We start from the raw sequence: 20474 nt of genomic DNA, 5'->3' as shown, positions 1-20474 counted from the left end.
TGATTGGATCTGTAAAATGGGATGAGCCAACCTACCTTGCAGGATTCAGTGAGATCGTGAACGCAAAGTTCATTTCAGAGTTGCCACTCGAAGAGATGAGCAGCAACTGTTATTATTCCTTACATTGCTATTATCCTTATTGTTATACAGGTAACAGCTTTTTTTTTTTTTTCATAAAAGTGAAAAATCCTCTTCAAATTTCTTTCAGTTGTGAAAATAGGTGTACCAATGGAGGCTTTTCGTAAAAGCAAAGTGGCATATCATGAACTTTTGGAAAGAGGGATACTCTTTGCTTTATACCATTTCAGTTGATGAAAGATTTCATAGGAACATTCTACTTTTATTAAGTTGGTGCAAACATAATTGCAGTTTTTGCATTGTTGAAATTTGCCGTTTGATATTGGAATACATTCTTAAATACATGTGGTTATGTTACATATCATTTTAACACACATTTCTCACTTTATGTTTTTTTGCTAATGAGTTATTATTGCTTGCTGTTTATTTTATATTTATTTTAGACTATGGAAATGATGTTAGACAAGAAGCAAATTTGAGCGATTTTCTTATTCGAGTTCAAAATGGGTCGTAAATCAGCAGAGACAACTCGCAACATCAACACCACATTTGGCCCAGGAACTACTAATGAACGCATAGTGCAGTGGTGGTTCAAGAGGTTTTGCAAAGGAGACGAGAGTCTTGAAGATGAGGAGCACAGTGGCCGGCCTTCCGAAGTTGACAACGACCAATTGAGAGCAATCGCCGAAGCTCATCCTCTTACAGCTACACGAGAAGTTGCCAAAGAACTCGACATCGACCATTCTACAGTCGTTCGGCATTTGAAGCAAATTGAAAAGGTGAAAAAGCTCGATGAGTGTGTGCCTCATGAGCTGACCGCAAATCAAAAAATCGTCGTTTTGAAGCGTAGTCTTCTCTTATTCTACGTAGCAACAACAAAAAACTATTTCTCAAACAGATTGTGACGTGCAACGAAAAGTGGATTTTATATGCCAACCAGTTCAGTGGTTGGACTGAGAAGAAGCTCCAAAGCACTTCCCAAAGCCAAACTTGCACCAACAAAAAGATCATGGTCACTGTTTGGTGGTCAGCTGCTGGTCTGATCCACTGCAGCTTTCTGAATCACGGCGAAATCATTACATCTGAGAAGTGTGCTCAGCAAATCAATGAGATGCACTGAAAACTGCAATGCCTGCAGCCGGCATTGGTCAACGGAAAGAGCCCAATTATTCATGACAACGCCTGACAGCACGTCGCACAACCAACGCTTCAAAAGTTGAACGACTGGGCTACGAAGTTTTGCCTCATCTGCCATATTCACCTGACCTCTTGCCAACCCACTACCACTTCTTCAAGCATCTCAAAAACTTTTTGCAGGGAAAACGGTTCCACAACCAGAAGGATGCAAAAAATGCTTTCCAAGAGTTCGTCAAATCCCGAACACGGATTTTAATGCTACAGGAATAAACAAACTTATTTCTCATTGGCAACAAAGTGTTGATTGTAATGGTTCCTGTGTTGATTAATAAAGATGTGACTGAGCCTAGTTATGATTTAAAATTCACAGTCTGACACCACAATTACTTTTGCACCAACCTAATATTATTAGATAGCAAGGGAAACCTGTGTCTGATTTTGATCAGTTTGTCCTTTACCCATCTCTGTAGACAAAAGCCATACTCTTTTGCAAATTTTAAATACAACCAAAATTTTTTCTTCCACTCTAGTTTTTACAAAAAAAAATCAAGAAACAGCATTCTCTCTCTGCCCTTGATCTTCTCTTTCAAGACTCTGATCTATATTTCAGCCTTTCCCACTTGGCCTCGGATATATTCATTTGAATTATATAATGCTAGATTCAGACAGAACTTTAAAAGGTCTCAGTTGAACTCCCTCATTTTTATAGGAAAACTAAGTCCCAGAAAGATGAGGTGCTTTGCCCACCCTCTTCCTTTTCTGGGAACCAGAAGTTGGGTTTAATTGATTACACAAGGAGGCCACTAGACTGAGGCCATTCTAATGACATAGTGGCCTACATAAACCAAAAGTCTGTAAATGCCTCAACGTTAAGAAATTAAAAGCTAAGGACACCAATCACAATCAGCCAATGAGGCGTTCCCAAATAAGGCAACAACTTAAGCTATAGCCAATTAAATCCTTTTCCTTGCTTTGCTTCTGCGTCTTCTCTATAAAAGTCTTGCCCCTGCCTCCTGTCAATGGAGCACAGCACTTCAGGTTTGGTGCTTCCTGATTCAAATCAATTTTTGTTCAAATTAACTCTCAAGAATCTTAATATGCCTCAGTTTATTTTTTAACACATCACTTTCTTTAAATCAGCTTTGTGTATAATAAAACACAACTCTCACGTACAGGGGACAGTGGGGGAGAGGCAGAGTGATACACAACAGCACACTTCAAAATCATGTGCAAATATAAAGAAATCCTCTAGATTCGTGGTTCCCACAAGGGGGGTTTCATAGGCCAGAAAAAAAAAAAAATGTAATTGGAGGTGTTATCAACTTTTTATTTGTCAAGAAAGAACTGTTTTCTGTAGTTACTATTCACCATCACCATCATCCCATAAATGAAATAAATATTTTATACCAAAAAATCAAATGAACATAGTCTCAGAATAAAGAGCACTTATAACTTTAAGTTTATGAAAAACTCAATTATATCTCCTTATTTTTCTCATTGTACTGCAAACCAGCAATCAGAAGTGAACACTGATTTTTAATCTACATTGAGTCACAAATACCTTTGAGAATCTGATGAAAGCACTCCACCTTTCCCTAGAAAAAATGCACATACCTACATACATATGAAATTTCACAAATAAATCCAGACGTTTGTAGGCCCCAGGTCAAGGTCACCTGAACTTAGCTGACAATTTAGCTTCCCCCTGACTCACTAGTGACTTCATCTTCTGGTCATCATTAGTGGCTCTGGAGTCCCCTATAAGCTGTAGGAGATTCAGGACAAGGTCTCACAATCAGGCAGTAAAGCTCTTAGGATTAGACGTCTGTAAAGTGGCATGAATTTTCATGAGAGGAATAAGAAAGAGTTTTTCTTTCCTTTTGCCTGGGCCCTGCCCATCAATGATACTGCCAAATCCAAAAAGATCCCGGAAAAGCCCCAAACCCAGAAGTTTATCAGGGTCCAGGACCAAAAAGCTTCACCTGGTGGTGTGAGGTCATGGGAATTCTGGGAAATGGACTGGGAAGAGAAAGGGCCATTGTGAAACAAGGCCAAGGAATACAGATTTAGGTTTGTCTGGGCCTCACCTCCAGATGATTCTCAAAGCCCTGTGGAGGGGGCAGCAAAAGGCGGGCGAGCTGACAGTTGGTCCAGGTTCAGCCCAGTGGGCAATAGTGTAGGAATGGGGTGGAGGGCACCTAAAAATCCTAGGCATAGGGTCTAGGGACACTCAGAAAATGATGGATTGGCAGGTACACAGATACCATGATGCATGTGGGAGACAGAATCATCATGCCTGCTTTGGATTGATGAGCAATGGTAAGATGCTTCTTGACCTTCAGTGGCAGGTATATACTCTGTAGTACTCAGAATGGCTTCTCAGCAGTGTCTGTCTTAAGGTGGTCAAACCAACGTGCACCACCCATCCATTCAGCTCGTAGTTCCTAAGGTCGTCCATATAGAACGTATGAAATGTCTATAATATGCCTCTGGAAAAGGCCCGGCAAGGAAGAAGAGATCTTGGTTGCAAGCCTCAGTGCCTGTGTATTAAAGAGAGAAAATCATACTTACAACCTACCCTTCCATCTCCGCTCCCTGAAAGGCCTGAAAATATAGAGTACCTTATCTGTGCTGCACAGGGAGGCATTTGCTGCTTCCTTAAAGTCTATAAGGATTCTTGGCTCTAATAGCTTCAGAATTTAGGAAGAATTAGTAGCTAAATAGATGTTATTCAACAGAAATAGGTCTCCCTATGTGGATTATCAACGTGTTTTTTGAAGACAAAAGTTGGGGAAAATCCTCACGGTGGCTGCTGGGATGAGAGAGACACAGATGAGAAATCTTTGGGGAAGTAGGAATCCTTTAAATAATTGAAACCAATTCTTATCTGGAGAATGCTAAAAGAGGTGATAATTTGACATATTTAAATGCAAATTTACGGTGGATTCAGACATTTGGCTGTGGGTTAAGTAGCCACAGATAACTGAAACTGCCCCTAGGCCCCACAAGGCGTTCAAAGATACTGGTAATACCTGATTTCTGTTTGTTATTTTGTGTGTTGTTGTTTTTTTTTTCTTTTTTTGGTAATGCCCTATTTCTTAAGTTGGGTGGTGGTTAACTGGATATTTGCACTATTATCATTCATTAAGCTATATATGCGATATATATGCTCTCTTGTTTATAGATTTCATTAAAATAAAATATTTCATTTAAAATTCTCTATTCCCATTGCCTACTCTACCTGAAGTTAACAGAATCAGCCAATGACCAGGTCAGATTTGCGAGTGTATCTTTTCTTGCCTCTGTGTTTTCAGGTCTCTCCCTCTGTACTTCTTTCCTTTGTTGGGCTTCCTGTTTCCTGACCCTGCTGGAATGTGAGTGCAAACCCTTCAAGAAGAGAATGTGTGAACAGGACTAAGTCTCAGCCTTGTGTGTTCAGGAGTGAGGCTGGACCACAGGCCTGCCTTTCCACTTTGGAAAAGAAGAACAAGGAGCCCCAAACCATTGGCCTTAGTTCAAATCAGCCCTGTGAGAAACAGCTTTGTTTACTCCATGCGGAAGTGGAGTTGAGACAAGTAGCTGTATTGACCTGGCTGGTTTGTAGTAACCAACCCAAGAAGACATGAGTCAAAGGGCACGTGTGACACCAAGTTTCAACTGCAGCTATTTCGGGAATGTCAATTAAAGTCACATTTAGAATGTAGTAAAGTGACCCCCACCCCCAGCCAAAATTAAAGAAAAGAATAATTTAGAACCTTTCTTCTTTGAAGAGCAGAACAGTTGAAAGAAATTGGTTAATGGTAATTAACAGCAATTTAGGGCTTGAATGAAACCACGTGGAGAGAGAGAGTGAGAACGTCCTTGTCCCACACAAATGATGCTGCAAAGAGTGGTCAGAGCATCAGGCTCACCCCTGCGGGGGGGCAGCGCCAGGGCCTCAGCTGTCTTCTGCAGCCGGAAAAGAGCTTTTCTCCAGCAACCCGTAGAGGTCTATTTGTAGTTGGTTATTTAGAACATTATTTCCTATCATTTCTATCACTGAAGGTTTTCTAAGTCTTCTGACATAAAGCTGTATTTTAAATTTTTTTTCAATATACAAGCCTTTCGAGGCCTTGGAGAGATAGTGACAGGGATTAATATCCAGGATTAACTAATTCAAAGACGTTGGCTCCAGCCCTGGGATGTCCATTTCCACTCTGGCTCCTCCCAAAATTGTTCTCAACTAAAGGTTCTATTTTTAATTACGTTCATTGATAAGGTACTTGAGGGAAAAAAATAATATTTCCTGTAATGATTCATCACTTCTGCCTAGAATGGAAGAACTGCCCATTCCTAGAATACGGAGAATCCGTTTTAAAGAAACATGGCCTAACCCTCCCGTTTCATATGTGACAAGCTCAGATGACCACACCCTCATGTGTTGTTTTGTTTTGTTTTTTAAAAAGGACAGCTAGAGTCTTTGATATCTCTGAAAGTGAGCCTCTTGCCTCAAACTTAGTAGTGGCTCTGCGGGGCTCCAAGACTTCCTAAACAATCCGAGGGGAGAAAAAGGAACTAATTTTTATTTCAGGTTCACTCTATGTCAAGCGTTATGCTTAGTAGTTCACATACAGCTTTTCATTTAATTCCACAACCTTGTGAGATAGCCCATTACCCCCATTTTACAGATGAGTAAGCTGAGGCTCAGGCAAGTTAAATATTATGATGAAGTTAGCACAGCTGGTAAGTGAGAAGGCCAAGATTTAAGTCAAGATCTCTCTTATTCCAATGCTTTGGTTCTTTTCAATACACTCTACAGTTCCTAAACTTCGAGAAAGCGAATGCAGAGGGGGCATCTATCTATCATTACTCTGGAGCTTCTGCTATGAACATGTCTTTATAATGAGATATACTTTTAAAAAATATTTTGTAATCCAAAAAATACCTATTGAGCACTCACTAGATGAATGACATCATCACATCATAGTGATTAAAAAGTCATCACTTTTCTGGTCAATAAACTTTTCTGGTCATTAAATTCTGAATGCTCTGAAAACATGGAGCCATTTCCAAAAAAGTGAAGCAATCACAAGCTGTAAATTCCTAACAAGTCTCTGCAAATCATGCACCAAAACAAGAGGAGCAGAGAAACTCAACATTAAAAAGTGAGAAGGGAACTCAAATGGCATCAAGTCTGAATGTCACCCTTTCTACACAAGTAAGCTGAGGCCAAGAAGAGCCCAGTGACTTGTCCGGGGTCACACATCTAGACCATGGTGAACCAAGCCCAGAGCCGAGCAGATGGGAGCAGGCAGCTCCCGCACTTCAGGGTAGCACCTTCTACAAAACTCCCTCCACCCCCCACCACCACCATCCCCATAAGAACCTTCAGAGAGTCACCAAGAAATAGCCAACACAGATGACTGATCCTGGGTGCATTCCAACAGGTGGCTAAGGCTCCCTCTAAGCTGTATCATCTCAATGTCCTTTAACCTTAGACTGAAGGCCAGTTCCTAAAGATCCACAGCCAAACTTGTGCAATGTGATGGTTCACGTTACGTGTCAAATTGGCTAGGCTATGACACTCAATTGTTTGGTCAGATACCAGCCTAGGTGTTGCTTCAAAGGTATTTTTTCAGATGTGACTAACATTTAAGCAGTAGACTAAAGCAGATTTCCCTCCATAACCTGAATGGGCTTCATCCAACCAGTGGAAGGCCTTAAGAGCAAAAACTGAGGTTTTCCAAAGAAAAACTCCTCCTCGAAAATGCAACATGGAAATCCTGCCTGAGTTTCTAGACTACTACCCTGCAGAATTCAGACTTCAGACTCCAACATCAAATCTTAACCTGCGGCACCAGCTTGCTGGCTGGCCCTATGGATTTCAGACTTGCAGCCCCCACAATCATCATGTGAGCCAATTCCTTAAAATAAATATCCCTCTGTAGATAGATTAGATTAGATAGATAGATAGATAGATAGATAGATAGATAGATAGATAGATAGATAGATAGATACAATATAGATAGATGATATATAGATATAGATATGTAAAGAAGTGCACACACATATACATATACATATTCATATACACATACATGGTTTTCTTTCTCTGGAGATCTCTAATAGCTGGGGAATGAATAATGAAGTTCTAGGCTACACATGAAAAGTAGAAAGCAGCTAAATCAATGAATGTCTACATCATGAAGGCACCGTGCTAGCACCTTGCCCAGGGTTACAAATGCTCCTCTACCCATCACAAAGCTGAAGCTGAGTAAGGCTTCCAGGCTGATGACAGGGCTGTGAGGTGGTAATATTACTCTCCATTTTGAACACTGAACACTGCAACTTGGAGAGGTTCAGTTACTTGGTCAAGCCACAGAACTGGTGTATGGGGTAGGATTCAAACCCACATTTGCATGACTCCAAAGTCCACCGCTTTCCACTTCCTCACACCCCTGATTTATCTATAACGTCATAAAAGTCAAAAGGGGAGGTCTCAGGAAAAATGGGAAAAAACTGTCAAATGATTCAAAAAGATCACGGAAAGAAGGTTAAATTGGGAGCGGCTCCCTCCACTGCCTCGATCCAAGATACAACCACCAACCAAAGGCTTACTGGGATCAGTTCCAAAATGAAAGAATGTCTCACCCATTTGTAAAGGAGAGGAGGCACCTTCAGGAATTGCTCCTGGAAGGACCCAGCTGGAAATCCCACCACTAAATCTAATGGTATCAAAGAGTCAGAAATAGTTGTAGACTCAAGTCATCCACAAAATAGTTAAATGGAAAAATAGAATAAACAAAGGAAGTCCTGGTGAAAGCACAAAGAATAATAAGAGTGTAAGAAAGAGTACATGGGATGATAAGAGTTACAGAAACGTTAAATATTGTATAATCTATGCCAGTGTGTTCCACACAGACCAATCGGTATTTGGCATTGCTTTATAACTGATAGGTAATGCCCAATCGGTGCTCCCAGTGATTTTCCATGAGCAAGATGTCTTTGTTATTAAAATAAAAGATGCTCTGCATTAAGTATAGTGGCTTTATAAAGTTCATTCAACTGGAGTCATTGCTGTCCCGGCCAGCCCAGCTACTGGTCATTGCCCAGTTGATTGGAGCCGGAGATGTCCTCTCTGCCAGATTCAACAAGAGGGGAGCATGAAGGGTGCAGTCTCTTATTTACAAGCTGTGAAGCCTACAAAAACTTTGCAAGGTCTATCTGTCCATTTGGTGATAACTGATCTCCAGCGGCTCAGAAAGGAAAGCTGTTTGGGTTAGCAAGTGTAGGTGTTTGTCCTGATTTCCTGCTCTCATAATGCTTTCATTTATTCCAGCAAATGTAGCCTGATGATTCACTGGAGACTAATGGTCATTTGTGCTACTCCCTGGCGGTAACTCAGATCTGGTGTTTGGGGACATACGCAATCTTAGAAAAACTGTATTGGCGCAAGTCTCAGGAGCTTGTTAATTCCTACGTTAATTAGTGAAGCAATATCCAGAGTAGTAAGAAGTTACCAGCCTCTTCCAAAGGCCAACCTTTTGCTCACAATCTTTGGTTCTCGAGTTACATACAGTGACCTCTCAGCCTAGCCCAGAGCCAAGGCCATTGAGCCAGGAGTCTGGAAACCTAGGTTCCACACTGACCAGCAGAACTTAAGCTCTTGAGACTCAGTTTCCTCAGCTGCACTTCAGCAAAGTCCTTTCCATTCTCTAAAGTTATATGAATTCATGATTTAAGTGAATAAGTGCGTTAGGAGACACTTTTCCACCAACACCCAAGCCAACAGCAGGGCAAATACAAACTGCATATTCTCCCAGAACATGCAAGAGAATTGACTGAAAAAAGAAATATGAAAAGGCACAATGATTCTGGGAAACAAACTTAATATACTCAGCATACATAATGACCAATTAGAAGAGATACACAAACATCAAAAAGTGTGAAATACCTAGGAATAAACTCAACTGGAAACGTGCACAAGATCTACATGAAGGAAAGTTTAAAATGCTAATGAGGGATAAAAAAATATTTAAGCAAATGAAAAGACATACTTCATCTTGAACAGGAAAACTTAACAGATATTAATTCTCCCTAAGTTAATTTAAAATGTTAATAGTATTCCAATAAAATGCCAACAGGATTTTTAAAAGACTGAATGAACTGATTCTAAAGTCTGGATGGACAAATAAATAAATAAAAACAATGATCAAATTCTTATGTTTTTAAAGATGAATGAGTAGCAGCTAACCCTCTAAATATAGATTGCAAAGTATAATAGCCAAAGCAATATGGTATCAAAGCATAAATAAACAGATCATTGGTACAGAATAGAAAAATCCAGAAATAGACCCAAATATATATAAAAATGTATATTAAATATACATCCACATATGAATTTATACAAGAATACATATACACATGAGAATCTATATATTTTTTTAATTCCCATTTGAATCAGTGGGAGGTAAATGGATTATTGAGGAAATGATGCTGGGACAATTAGGTTGCCATTTGGAAAAAAATAAGGTTGAATATATATGCTACATGTTACAACAACCAAAAACATAAATTCCAGATGGAAATAAAATGTAAACCTTAAAAGCAAAATCATAAATGTACCAGAAGAAAACACGGGACTTTTAAAAAAGAAAAGATGGTCACGATTTTTTAAAAAGTATAAACAAAATTAAATGAAAAACCAGGAATAAATATCTTTAAAGTATATTTTAGACAAAAGGCTAATTTCCTTCATATGCAAAGAACTTCTCAAATCAATGAAACTAGTAAGCCAATTGAAAAAAATAGGTAAAGAATATGAACAGAATTGAGCAGAGTTCACATGTATGGAACTACATATAGCTCTTAACTTTCAGAAAAGATGTTCAACCTCATTCACAATAAGATAAATGCAAAACAAAACTCAGAGATGCAAAAATGACAAAGATCAGAGTATTTGATAACAGACATTTGACTAAGGGAAAACAGGCACTCTTGTACATTAGTTGGGGGTGTGCACATTGGAACCTCTGTGACAGCAATTTGGCAATATAAACTAAAATTAAAAGTAGATACTCCTTGACTCAGTAATGCCACTACTAGAAACTCATCCCATAGGTCTATTTGTATAGGAGTAAAATGACACAGATATGGTATAATAATTGCTTAAATAGCAAAAGATTGGAAACAAATATTCTTCAACAGGGCACCAATTAAATAATGAACTACCCAAATATACTAAGCAAAAAAAGCAAAATGCAAAGCAATGTGTATAGTATGCTACAACATCTGCTTACAAATGTGAATATATATACTTGTATATGCTTGTGTATGCATCTATAGTCAATGCATATAATCAATACAAGAAATAAGAAGTTAAATCTGGGAGAAGAACTGAGTGAGTGGTGAGCAGGGGTGACAAGGGCAATTGTTTTCCACTATATTTCAATTTACAACTTTTGAATTGTGTAGTATTCAAAAAAATATTAATTAATGCGAAAGCCAAAATACACAGACCAGCAGAGGACCTGCAGAATCAGATTCTCTGGGGAAGGAATCAGGGGCTGTGCAATTTTATAATAACAAGCACTGTGTGTGATATAGTGCACCTAGAAGTTTGAGAATCCCTGACAGACAGCATCATTAGTAATGCACACTTATCAAAATAATAATAGCAACAATGATGTAAGCAGGAATAAACACTTATTTAAAAAGATAAAGCCTAAGACACCACTGCCAAAATATTGCACAAGTGTTCCTGAAAACAATTCTTTGGCACGAACAAGCATAGAAAGATTTTACACAACGAAGTATTCCTTGTTCTCACCTTCTGGTGTTCAGTTTTAGCCACTTTTAATAATTCCCCCAGCTTTTCATACTTTGCAAAATGCTTTACCCTAATCTTTTGAGCTAGATAAGAGCATAACAAGCCTTACTTGAAGTTACATGGAAAGGGGAAAAATGAATTACTCAAAGACAGCACAACACCTCCAAACTACTTTCCAGCTAACAACTACGCACTAACTTACGTATTCTTAAGAAAACTGTAACCAGAAGAAGCATATACGTTTGTAAGGTTTCCTCAATCTAGGAATGCCTGTGTTGCAAATCACAATTGTATAATACATTTCTGAGATGCTAGGGGAGAGAGAAAGGACATAGCCTCAAGTCTCAGAGAGTTCTGACTCCCTCCTCTGTGTTCGTCAATTTCTTCCCCTTTAAATCAAGATGAAAAGCCAATACGGTGGAGTGGTTAAGAGCCTGTGCTCTGGAGCCAGACGGCCACTGTGTAACCTTGGGCAAGTTACTTAACTTTTCTGTGCCTCTCTGTAGACACATCTGTAAAATGGGACAGCACTACTTCATTCTTTTGGTATAAGGATTATATATATCGATATATGTGTAACACTTTGTATGGAACCTGGCACATAGTAAGTAATAATATTTGCTATTATTATTTCAGACCCATCTTGGAGTGTTAAAGGAATAAAATTCACCAAAATAAGGGTAAAAGCCAGGACAGGGGTCGAGAGACAGGGAGGAAAACTCTGTAATGGCTAAGGAGAAGACACAGAAGGCAAACAACAATGAAAAAGTTGGTTGTTTCCAAGACATAAAAACCCAACTACAAGATATCGAAGCAATGGGCCAAGCAAAGCAAAGCTGTTTTTTCCTTGTTCTGCGGACTGCTCAGCTGCCAGACGTTTCCATTTTCCGGTCTGGGTCCGTATCACTGCAAGTTTTCTATCTGGGGGTTCGGCATTAGGGGATGACAGCACCTCTTATTAAGCCCCTGTGTTCATCAACATGACCAGGACTCTCACCTTCTGTTGCCTCAGGCAACAGGAGGACTCGGCCTCCATAGATCAAAACCTGAGGAGGTGAGGGAACCAGAAAAAAGCTAAAAGGAGATTCCAATCTCACCAGCTTCCCTAGTCATGGAGCGGCCAGTGGAGGCTGAACCACAGACCCACCATTGCCTCCTTACCTAAATCTGCACATAGGACTGTGGAAGGAACCTTCAGACGATACTGCCCGATTTCTCTATTTTATGGTGGCTGAGGAGACTGAGGTCCAGAGAGAGGAAATGACTTGCCCAAAACCTCAGGAATGTCTAGATGATTCTCTTACCACAGGGGACCACTGATGACTGAACTATAAGCCCTTCTATTAATTAAACATTATTTCATCTTTACTTACTATATTTTAGCCCTTTTTAGAATGTCCATTCTTTTGAAAAGCCACGAAGCTAAATGAGTATCTCTTCAACTGAAAGTGACATCAACTGTGGGACGATCACTTTCCTGTGACAGCTACTGAGCAGGAAGAACAGTGAGCAGCAACTGTCCTGCTTGTTCTCCAGGGCCGATTGGGGAGATGCCACAGAAGACTTGGCGGGAGCGGGGCCGCTCACTCTGATGTGAGTCTCGGAGGCTCAACACGCGCCTGCAGCAGCCTGCCTCTCCGTTAGAAGCCATTTGGAACTATCAACCGTCATTTATTGATCCAAAGTTCCTATGAACTTACTCGGGCTTTCAGCCTGCTAAGATCTCAAAGTTGACACCATTGAAGACAGCGTATCATTCCAGTCCTCTGTGGGTTCCACAGGTGAGCACCTTGCCTCTGAGCCTTGTCCCCCCACCTCCAGACCATAGCAGAGGGGCCTGCTGTCGTTGCCGCTACAGGTTCAGCCACACATTCCAGCTTGAGACCTCAAGTGGCCAGAGCCGAATTTTTACCCACAGACCATTTTCAGAGATTTGGCCTAGCAAATTAGTTAATATTTCTTTTCTCATTTAAAATAATCCAACTCATATCTGACTGCCCATGAGAACTTCCAAACAGGAGGTAACTAGTGTTGCCAAACCTACTTGCTCTTTCAACCCAGAAACAAAACACATTTTAATTAGCTAGAGACGCTTTATTCTGAATATTTGGTCCCTGTTCCCTGCTCCGAACGTCCCCCCCAACACTCACATACACACCTAGTGTTTCCTTTTTAGAGTCACAGGGATCCAAAGACCCCATGGACAATGCGGGGACACAGAACTTAACGCACCAAAGCCACCACACTGCCCCAAATTGAAAGCAGCCTGGAATCTGGCATAGCCACCAAAGACGCTGTGTTGCCCTCCCAGCAGCTAATTTATCTATGATCTAAAATTACATCAAATTTCCAAGGACTGGGGAAAACATTTCCCATGAGCAAGAAGTTAATTTATTTGCAGGGGGAAATGAATGGCTCCCTTTGCTTTCCTGACCCTCCCATAGGCACCAGGAAACAACACGAAGTGACCCTGAAGAGAAACCCCAGACAGAGCTTTTGGTTATGTAAGATGGCCTAAAATCAGCCATGGGTGACAGAGGACATAAATCCTGCAACCCACAGTAATAGGTCTAAGGACTGTTTAAGCAGAGGTGCACCATCTATGTAAATGCACTCCCTATTATGACTCGTTTTTTGTATGTCATACTTTGAAGGACGGGTATAGATTGTGTTTGGAACAAATTATCAAACTTCTGCTTTATACAATCACAGGTGAGAGAGTTACCATTGAAAAAGCCCAAATTAGTGGAGTTCATTGTATTAGGACAGGCTACAAGAAGCCCCTTCCGTCTCCTTCTGCCTCTTGTAATTTATTTAATGAAAGCTAGAATTCTCTTCCTTTTGTGTTCTAAAGAAAAAAGGAGCTTTATTTAGCAACCTAATGGCATTTTAGGATTAGAAGTAGCAACAATTGTGACCATCCCCAGAAAAATATATATACATATATACATATACATACACACACACACACACACACACACACACACACACACACACTCCAATCATTTGGAAGCCCCAATAAGAAAAATTCATTTTCCAATCAAAGCTTATTAACTCTAACAACTGCCAACCCTCCAGAAAGCACTCAAAGTAATGAGAACCATAAGAGAAGGGAGGGGGGAAAATGAGGGAATAATAATTTTCTTCTGCTGTCAAACCAGCCCTGTTCTGTAAAACAATCAGCTGAACTCAGACTAGTATCTCTCAAGCATCCTTCCCATCTATCTCGGCCACCCCCAGGACTGGGGGGCAGGATCCCTCGTTTCCCTCTCCCCAGCCTTGTTGAAGAAATACAAGTGAGCCAAGGGACATCACTCTCAGACCATAAACTTCTGATTCTCCACAGGAAGTAATGCATTCCAAACACCCATGTGGTAAGAGCTCCTTCAAAGTCAACACTCAATGCTTACTAAGTGCCAGGCCCTGCGCTAGGCTCTTCACATGGACTCTGATTTAATCCTGTGTTATGTTACTGGCCTCATTTTACAAGTGAGAAAAATGAGTTGGATAACTTGCCCAAGGTCACAGAGTTGGTGCATGCAGAGCAGGAATTTGAGCCTAATGGTCTGACTGCAGATGCAGCACTCTTAACCCATTGTTCTAGCCTCCCATTTGGTTTCAGGCTGCATGTGGGCTTCAGTGACTTCCCCAGACAAGGACAGACACCCCAGCCCTGAGTCTGACTTCCAACATCACCCCACCACAAAAGAACACTTCCCGTCCCTTGAAAGATTCAGACTGGACCCCATAGAATGGCCATAATCAGTACATGAAAAGAAGTCAAAAACACCCCACACTTCAGGAGCCAGAATAAAATGCCACCATATTGTGTAGTGGAACAGCCTCCTGGTTTCCTGAAATCCACCAAACAATGAAAAACAGAGACTGTTCCGATTACGTCTTCTGGAGAGTATAAGGACTTCAACCTCAGATGAGCTTTGAGACTTAGTGACACTTTGCAAAACAGGAGAACTGAAAGGAAACAGTTTCTGGGCCATACAGCATATTTCATTCAGAGAGAAAGAAACTCTGAACTTTTAAAATGTTTTTAAGGATTGATCCTAAACAAAATGCTTATAATCTAGATAATGTCATAATCCTGGATCCCTTTCACTTATAAAAATTGTCCCCAATGCAAACTGAAAGTAATAATTCCATGTGCCAACTTCAAATAAACCAAGGTATAAAACAGCTCCAAAAGTACAATTCATTGAAAGGAAGGCCGTAAGGCAATTTGCAAATGTCACATGCACTTGTTTATATGAATATCTATAGCCACATACAGTATCAAAATGAAACTAAAAGGGAAGGAATTCACTGTACAGAAGACAAAACAATACCCTTTTTATTTTTAAAACTCTGGTGAAATAGGTTTCCATATGACATCCCATTTTTTAAAAAGTTAATGTAAACCAACCTGCCTGTGGGTTAGTCACACTATAGAGATTCCATCATAGTGTGTACAGATGCCTAGAGTATTTACAAATGTTGTCTGTTAGGTAGTAAAGTTTTGTTGCAATTTTTCCAGCACATATTCCACAGTAAAACAAAGGGAGGATACTGGTGTTCTTGTATAAAAATTCTTAACAAATGGATAAAGGCAATTTTCCTGAGAGAAGATTTGTTCTTGAAATATTTTTAACAATCGGAAATAGAGAAATGGGATGTAGTTGTAAAAGAAGCATAAGAATGTCTAAGTTAACATTTTTCTTTTAAATTATTTAAGTACCATTAAGTTAAAATGTTTACATTCATTATAAAAAATGTTGTTAAATCTTATGCAAATGATTTAACACTGATTGCTGCAACGCAAATTGCACTTTTTAAAAAAAATTATTGTATACATGGAAGAAAAATATCTTGTTTGCTACCCTGTTTACAAATTTCGACCGACTTTTCAGATCAGTCACACAACATGAACTTTGAGAAACTTCAGTCACAGTGTACGTTACAGTTATAATGCAGTCTTGCAAACTGAGTAATATTTTTGACAAGAGACCTCATGAACCAACTCAGCCTCCAGAGGTGTGTACCAAATGGCCTCAAATGGTCTTCTCCATGAACGCATGTGAAATTTGTGTGTGGAAAAGGTATGAAGAAATTCTGGAATAACCAAAACCGATCAGAAGAAGCACATGATTTGGGGCAATACACATAAAACCTTTTTTAAAAATCTCTCTCAATGTCCCTTAGCAGGCAAGGCCCCAGTCCTAGTCCCAGTTTCTGGAAGTGGCACAGTGGACACTGAATCCCCTGGCAGAACCAGAGGCAGGCTGGCTGGAAGTGGCCATGGCCGTGGCCAGGGAGGGGGTGACGTGCTGTGGGCTGCACTGGCCCTTCCCCAGATGTGCTCCATCTTCTCCCTGGCTCTTCATTGACAGGGACTGGGTGGTAAGGCAGAGCAAGCCTCTTGGGAAATGCATCTCTTTCAAAATAAAGGCACGGAAATCACACGTCAGAGGAATGTTCCATCAGCATACTCGCCCGGTTTGGACGGAATCACCGCAGGTCCCAAGGGCCCTCCCGCTCCCAACAGCGGGCTCAGGCCAGGGCGAGCGCGCACCACGAATCCTGTCTCACCGAGGACGATGTGACTTCGGCTGGCGAGGCCAGGCTGACGCCTATGTACAGCCCATCTTGACCTGAGTACTTGAGCTCACTGTTTTCGGGGTTAGTGCTTTCTCCCGCGCCAGACATCACCGGGGCACCAGCCTGGAAGAAGAGGTGGGCAGAGAGGAGAAAAAGAAGGGGAGAGAGTTATCAATAAATTTGTCCAGTAGTCTACTCTTGCTAGGTAAACACGTGGGGACAAATGAGGTGGGCAGTGCCATTGACCTCACTCTAGAGATTTAAGCTCTCAGAAACATTCCCGTTATCTTCAGGACTCACCGAAATAACCAACCGGCAAAATGCACAGCTGGACAACAGCAGACAAGCAATTGGAGGAAGGCTATTTGTAAAAGTGCCAAACCCTAAGATCTCTGACAGTGAAACAAGCCACACCACATAGGTATACAGGCCCTAATGATGCCCACACAATCTAATCATTTCCAAAGAGAAAGTGCAGCGCACTGTACACACACACACACACACACACACACACACACACACACACACACACAGCTTAGCAGTTATGTCAAAGTCTTAAAAGGAAAGCTACACAGTTCAGCAAGGCCTGATAAATGAAATTTTTGAGCGCTGACTTCATGGAAAATTAACCCATGCATACACAGGTTTAAATAGCTACCTCATTTACCTTAATTCTTTCCAAGAAGAACAGGCTATGTTTGAAGCAGACCACATTATAAATAAAAAACATCCTATATCTGTCATGATCATGGCAATTATTTCTTGAAGCAAAAGGTCACCTTTCTCTTGTTAAAGACCAAATAGAAAACATTATATAATTTAGTAGAATCAAATCAAAACAACTAAAACCATGTTTAGACTATGGTTTGAGAAAACAGGTGCATTTGACTTTTTAAGAACAAAATCTAGTCATAATTACATACTTTTTAATCATGCCCCTTTCCTTCTAAAAGCTCAGCAGCCTTTTATTTCCTTCATGCTTTCAGGGTCCCATCCCATAAATTACTGGATATTTGTTTTTTGACACAGGTAGAACATTTTGTACTTTTCAATGCATTCCTTTTTTACATACACAATCCCATTAAATCCTTAAAACATATGTCGGGCTGAATTGATGCTACATTCACTTCAGAGACACACATGGCACCAGACACAGGCAGAATCGAATGAAAGGTACACCAAATTCCCTCAGCTCCATTCAAGGGCCTCAAAGTAAATGTGGTCTTACTCTTCCCTGGATAAAATCTGGTTTTCTCTTTCATCTTCACAACCTCATAGGGCTGGGAGGTGGGACTTCAAGAGGTCTGACCATGTGACTGCCTACCGTGTTTCCCCGAAAATAAGACTTAGCCAGACAATCAGCTCTAATGCATCTTTTGGAGCAAAAATTAATATAAGACCCAGTATTATATTATATTAGACCTGGTATTATATTATATTATTATTATATTATTATATTAAAGACCCGGTCTTATATTATAGTAAAATAAGACCGGATCTTATATTAATTTTTGCTCCAAATGAAGCATTAGAGCTGATTGTCTTATTTTCAGGGAAACACGGTACCTGCCCCTCCCAACTGCCTCCCAGCTGGACAGATCAAATCCAGCCCCTCTGCATGTAGCGAACCCTTCCCTTCCCTTTCTTAGCAAAAAGGAGGGTTTGTAAAAATCCAGCAACAACAATACCTCCACGTCCAAACTTTTTTATTTTTTATTTTATTAGTTTTTTTAACTTGTATTTAAGTGTGTTTTTCCAGGACCCATCAGCTCCAAGTCAAGTAGTTGTGGAGGGCGCAGCTCACAGTGGCCCATGTGGGGAATCAAACTGGCACCCTTGCAGTTAAGAGCACCGTGCTCTAACCAACTGAGCTAACCAGCCGGCCCCCAAACTTCTTTTTAAATAACACAAACTTAAAGACTTAAACCAAGGGATTTGGGTCCATAAAAAAGCAAATTTCAAAGTCATTGAGATGTCTACAATTTTAAATAGAATCTTGTGAAAATTTTGAAATAGCTGAAATAATTCTGTCAAACACATTGAATTGATGGATTTTGTTACACGTATAAATATGGTATTAACTTTACCCCTTCCATCCAGAACCTCCACTATGAGCAAAGCCAACGTGGATCCAGATTTAAACCCCAAGGAAACACACAAAAGGGTGATATTAAATTACAAAAGGACTCTTCATTAGCTATCATACAACTCGTAGAAAGAGTGAGTTCCTTTACAAATGATGTATGCCACACCCTACTTTGTATTGAGCTATTTATTCCCCCAAAAAGAGCACATCTGCATTTATCTAACTAAATCTGACTTTCAGCACAGCAAGTGCTATTCTCTGAAACGAAGAGGGTGCCTGGATTGGCCCAGGAAGCAGCCCACCTCAAATGACCAGAAGTGCAGAGATAGCAGAGTGCTCTGTCGTCACCACAAGCCAGCAACGAGGCACATTAGCAAGGTATCCATGAGAGCCGGGCTCTGGGAGTCTGAGCCCCAAAGAGATAGTCACTCCCTGGACAAGCTCCCAGGCTACATGAGAAGCCAGGACACATATACACTCAAAAGTAAGACTGCTCAACTGCCTGTCATGAATGATAAACTCGTGGCTGAGACAGAGAGATGGGGCAAGAGGTCAAAAAAAGGAATCAGAGAGGGGAAAGGATTCCTGGGAAACAGCCATGGGCAGCTTGCATGGTGGGGATAATCGCGGGCTATAAGTACCATCCTGGTTCTGTCACTTACTGAGTATGCTCACCTCAGTAACTGGCCCTTGTCTTACCTACCTCAAGAATGGCTGTGACAATTAAATGAGATGTTTGTAGAAGCATCAGCCTGAGGCCTTGCCACATTAAACATTTCCATAAAGGTAAGCTATTGTTATCAGGTGAGGAAAGGGTGTTTAGAATGGGAGGCATGCAGGACATGGGGAGGCCTGTTCACAAGAAAAGCCAGCTAAAACAGAAAGGTTAAGCAAAGGAGTCAAAAGAGACAATGTGGCAGAGGTAAATGAGAAAGCCTGACCCAGAACGTTCTGTGTCTCCGTTTCCTCACTAGAAAATGGAAATAAAAAGAGGCACCGATATCATAAGGGTGTTGCAAGAATTAAACTAGTTAATATAGGTAAAGCCTTTACAACAATGTCTGACAATAGTAAAGACTACATACGAATACACTACCGTACTACTAGTATTTTATTATTGTTGTTAAGGAGTGTAGACCTAATCAAATCTCCCAATTCCATCCTTCACCAGGTGAGTTACTGCCATCACTGGGTGGGAACAGCAATGGGAACTCATCCATAACTAAGTGAAAACCACCTCAATGATGACCTTATTCTAATTGTTACTGACAGCTCTTTGCAAAAAAAAAAAATGGTGTTTCCGCAGCCCTTTAAAAGGCTCACTGCCCCTTTTTCAAATAAGCCACTTAAAGAAATCTGAATAATTTGAATATTATTCTTACACCTGAACAATAATCCCAAAAGCTACCAGTTGAAATACCTATTGTCTTTGTCCAGACAATAATATTAAACTGTATGGTAGGCCGAGAGTCCTACTGTCAAACGGCAGGCAAACCCCAAATTACATGAGTGATGAGCTCAAAAAAAAAAAAAAAAAAAAAAAAACCAGCTCATTTGAAATCAAAAGCAACATCTGAGTCTCTTATAAAAAAAAAAATGGAGCAAGTACTTATGCCTAAAACTTGAGAACCTTACTTGTAAATGGGGATACACTATTTAAACATGAAATACTACAATGTAAAACTTTTATGTATGTCAATTGTACCAATAAACAATAAATTAAGATTTTTATGTAACGGTGCATAATGAGATCATAATGATGAGATCTCATGAAAC

The 20474-nt window shown here is 40.3% G+C and overlaps 1 protein-coding gene and 1 pseudogene across 5 annotated transcripts in view; one reads left to right on the top strand and one right to left on the bottom strand.

Annotated features, from left to right (window-relative positions):
* Nucleotides 1-524: 524 nt before the first annotated feature.
* On the top strand, nt 525-1973 carry LOC109452344 (histone-lysine N-methyltransferase SETMAR pseudogene; annotated as a pseudogene).
* A 13370-nt stretch (nt 1974-15343) lies between these two features.
* GATA6 (GATA binding protein 6) overlaps nt 15344-20474 on the bottom strand; it is a 30418-nt gene continuing 25287 nt past the window's right edge. For 4 of the 5 annotated variants that reach the window (XM_019741248.3, XM_088797933.1, XM_074340244.2 and 1 more), the window contains 2 exons: nt 16604-16735; nt 15344-16448 (listed from right to left, as the gene is read on the bottom strand). In XM_019741248.3, coding sequence (XP_019596807.2) covers nt 16395-16448; nt 16604-16735 — 186 coding nt within the window. In that variant the 3' untranslated portion in view covers nt 15344-16394. Of the gene's footprint in view, nt 16736-20474 lie in introns of all 5 variants that reach the window. The other variant, XM_019741251.3, reaches the window with a different exon arrangement.

Source organism: Rhinolophus sinicus, chromosome 4 (genome assembly GCF_057876585.1).
Source record: "Rhinolophus sinicus isolate RSI-liver-muscle chromosome 4, RSI-T2T, whole genome shotgun sequence".
NCBI classification, from domain to species: Eukaryota; Metazoa; Chordata; class Mammalia; order Chiroptera; family Rhinolophidae; genus Rhinolophus; species Rhinolophus sinicus.
Note: the sequence above shows the minus strand (reverse complement) of the source record. Positions and strands in the feature narration are given on the sequence as shown.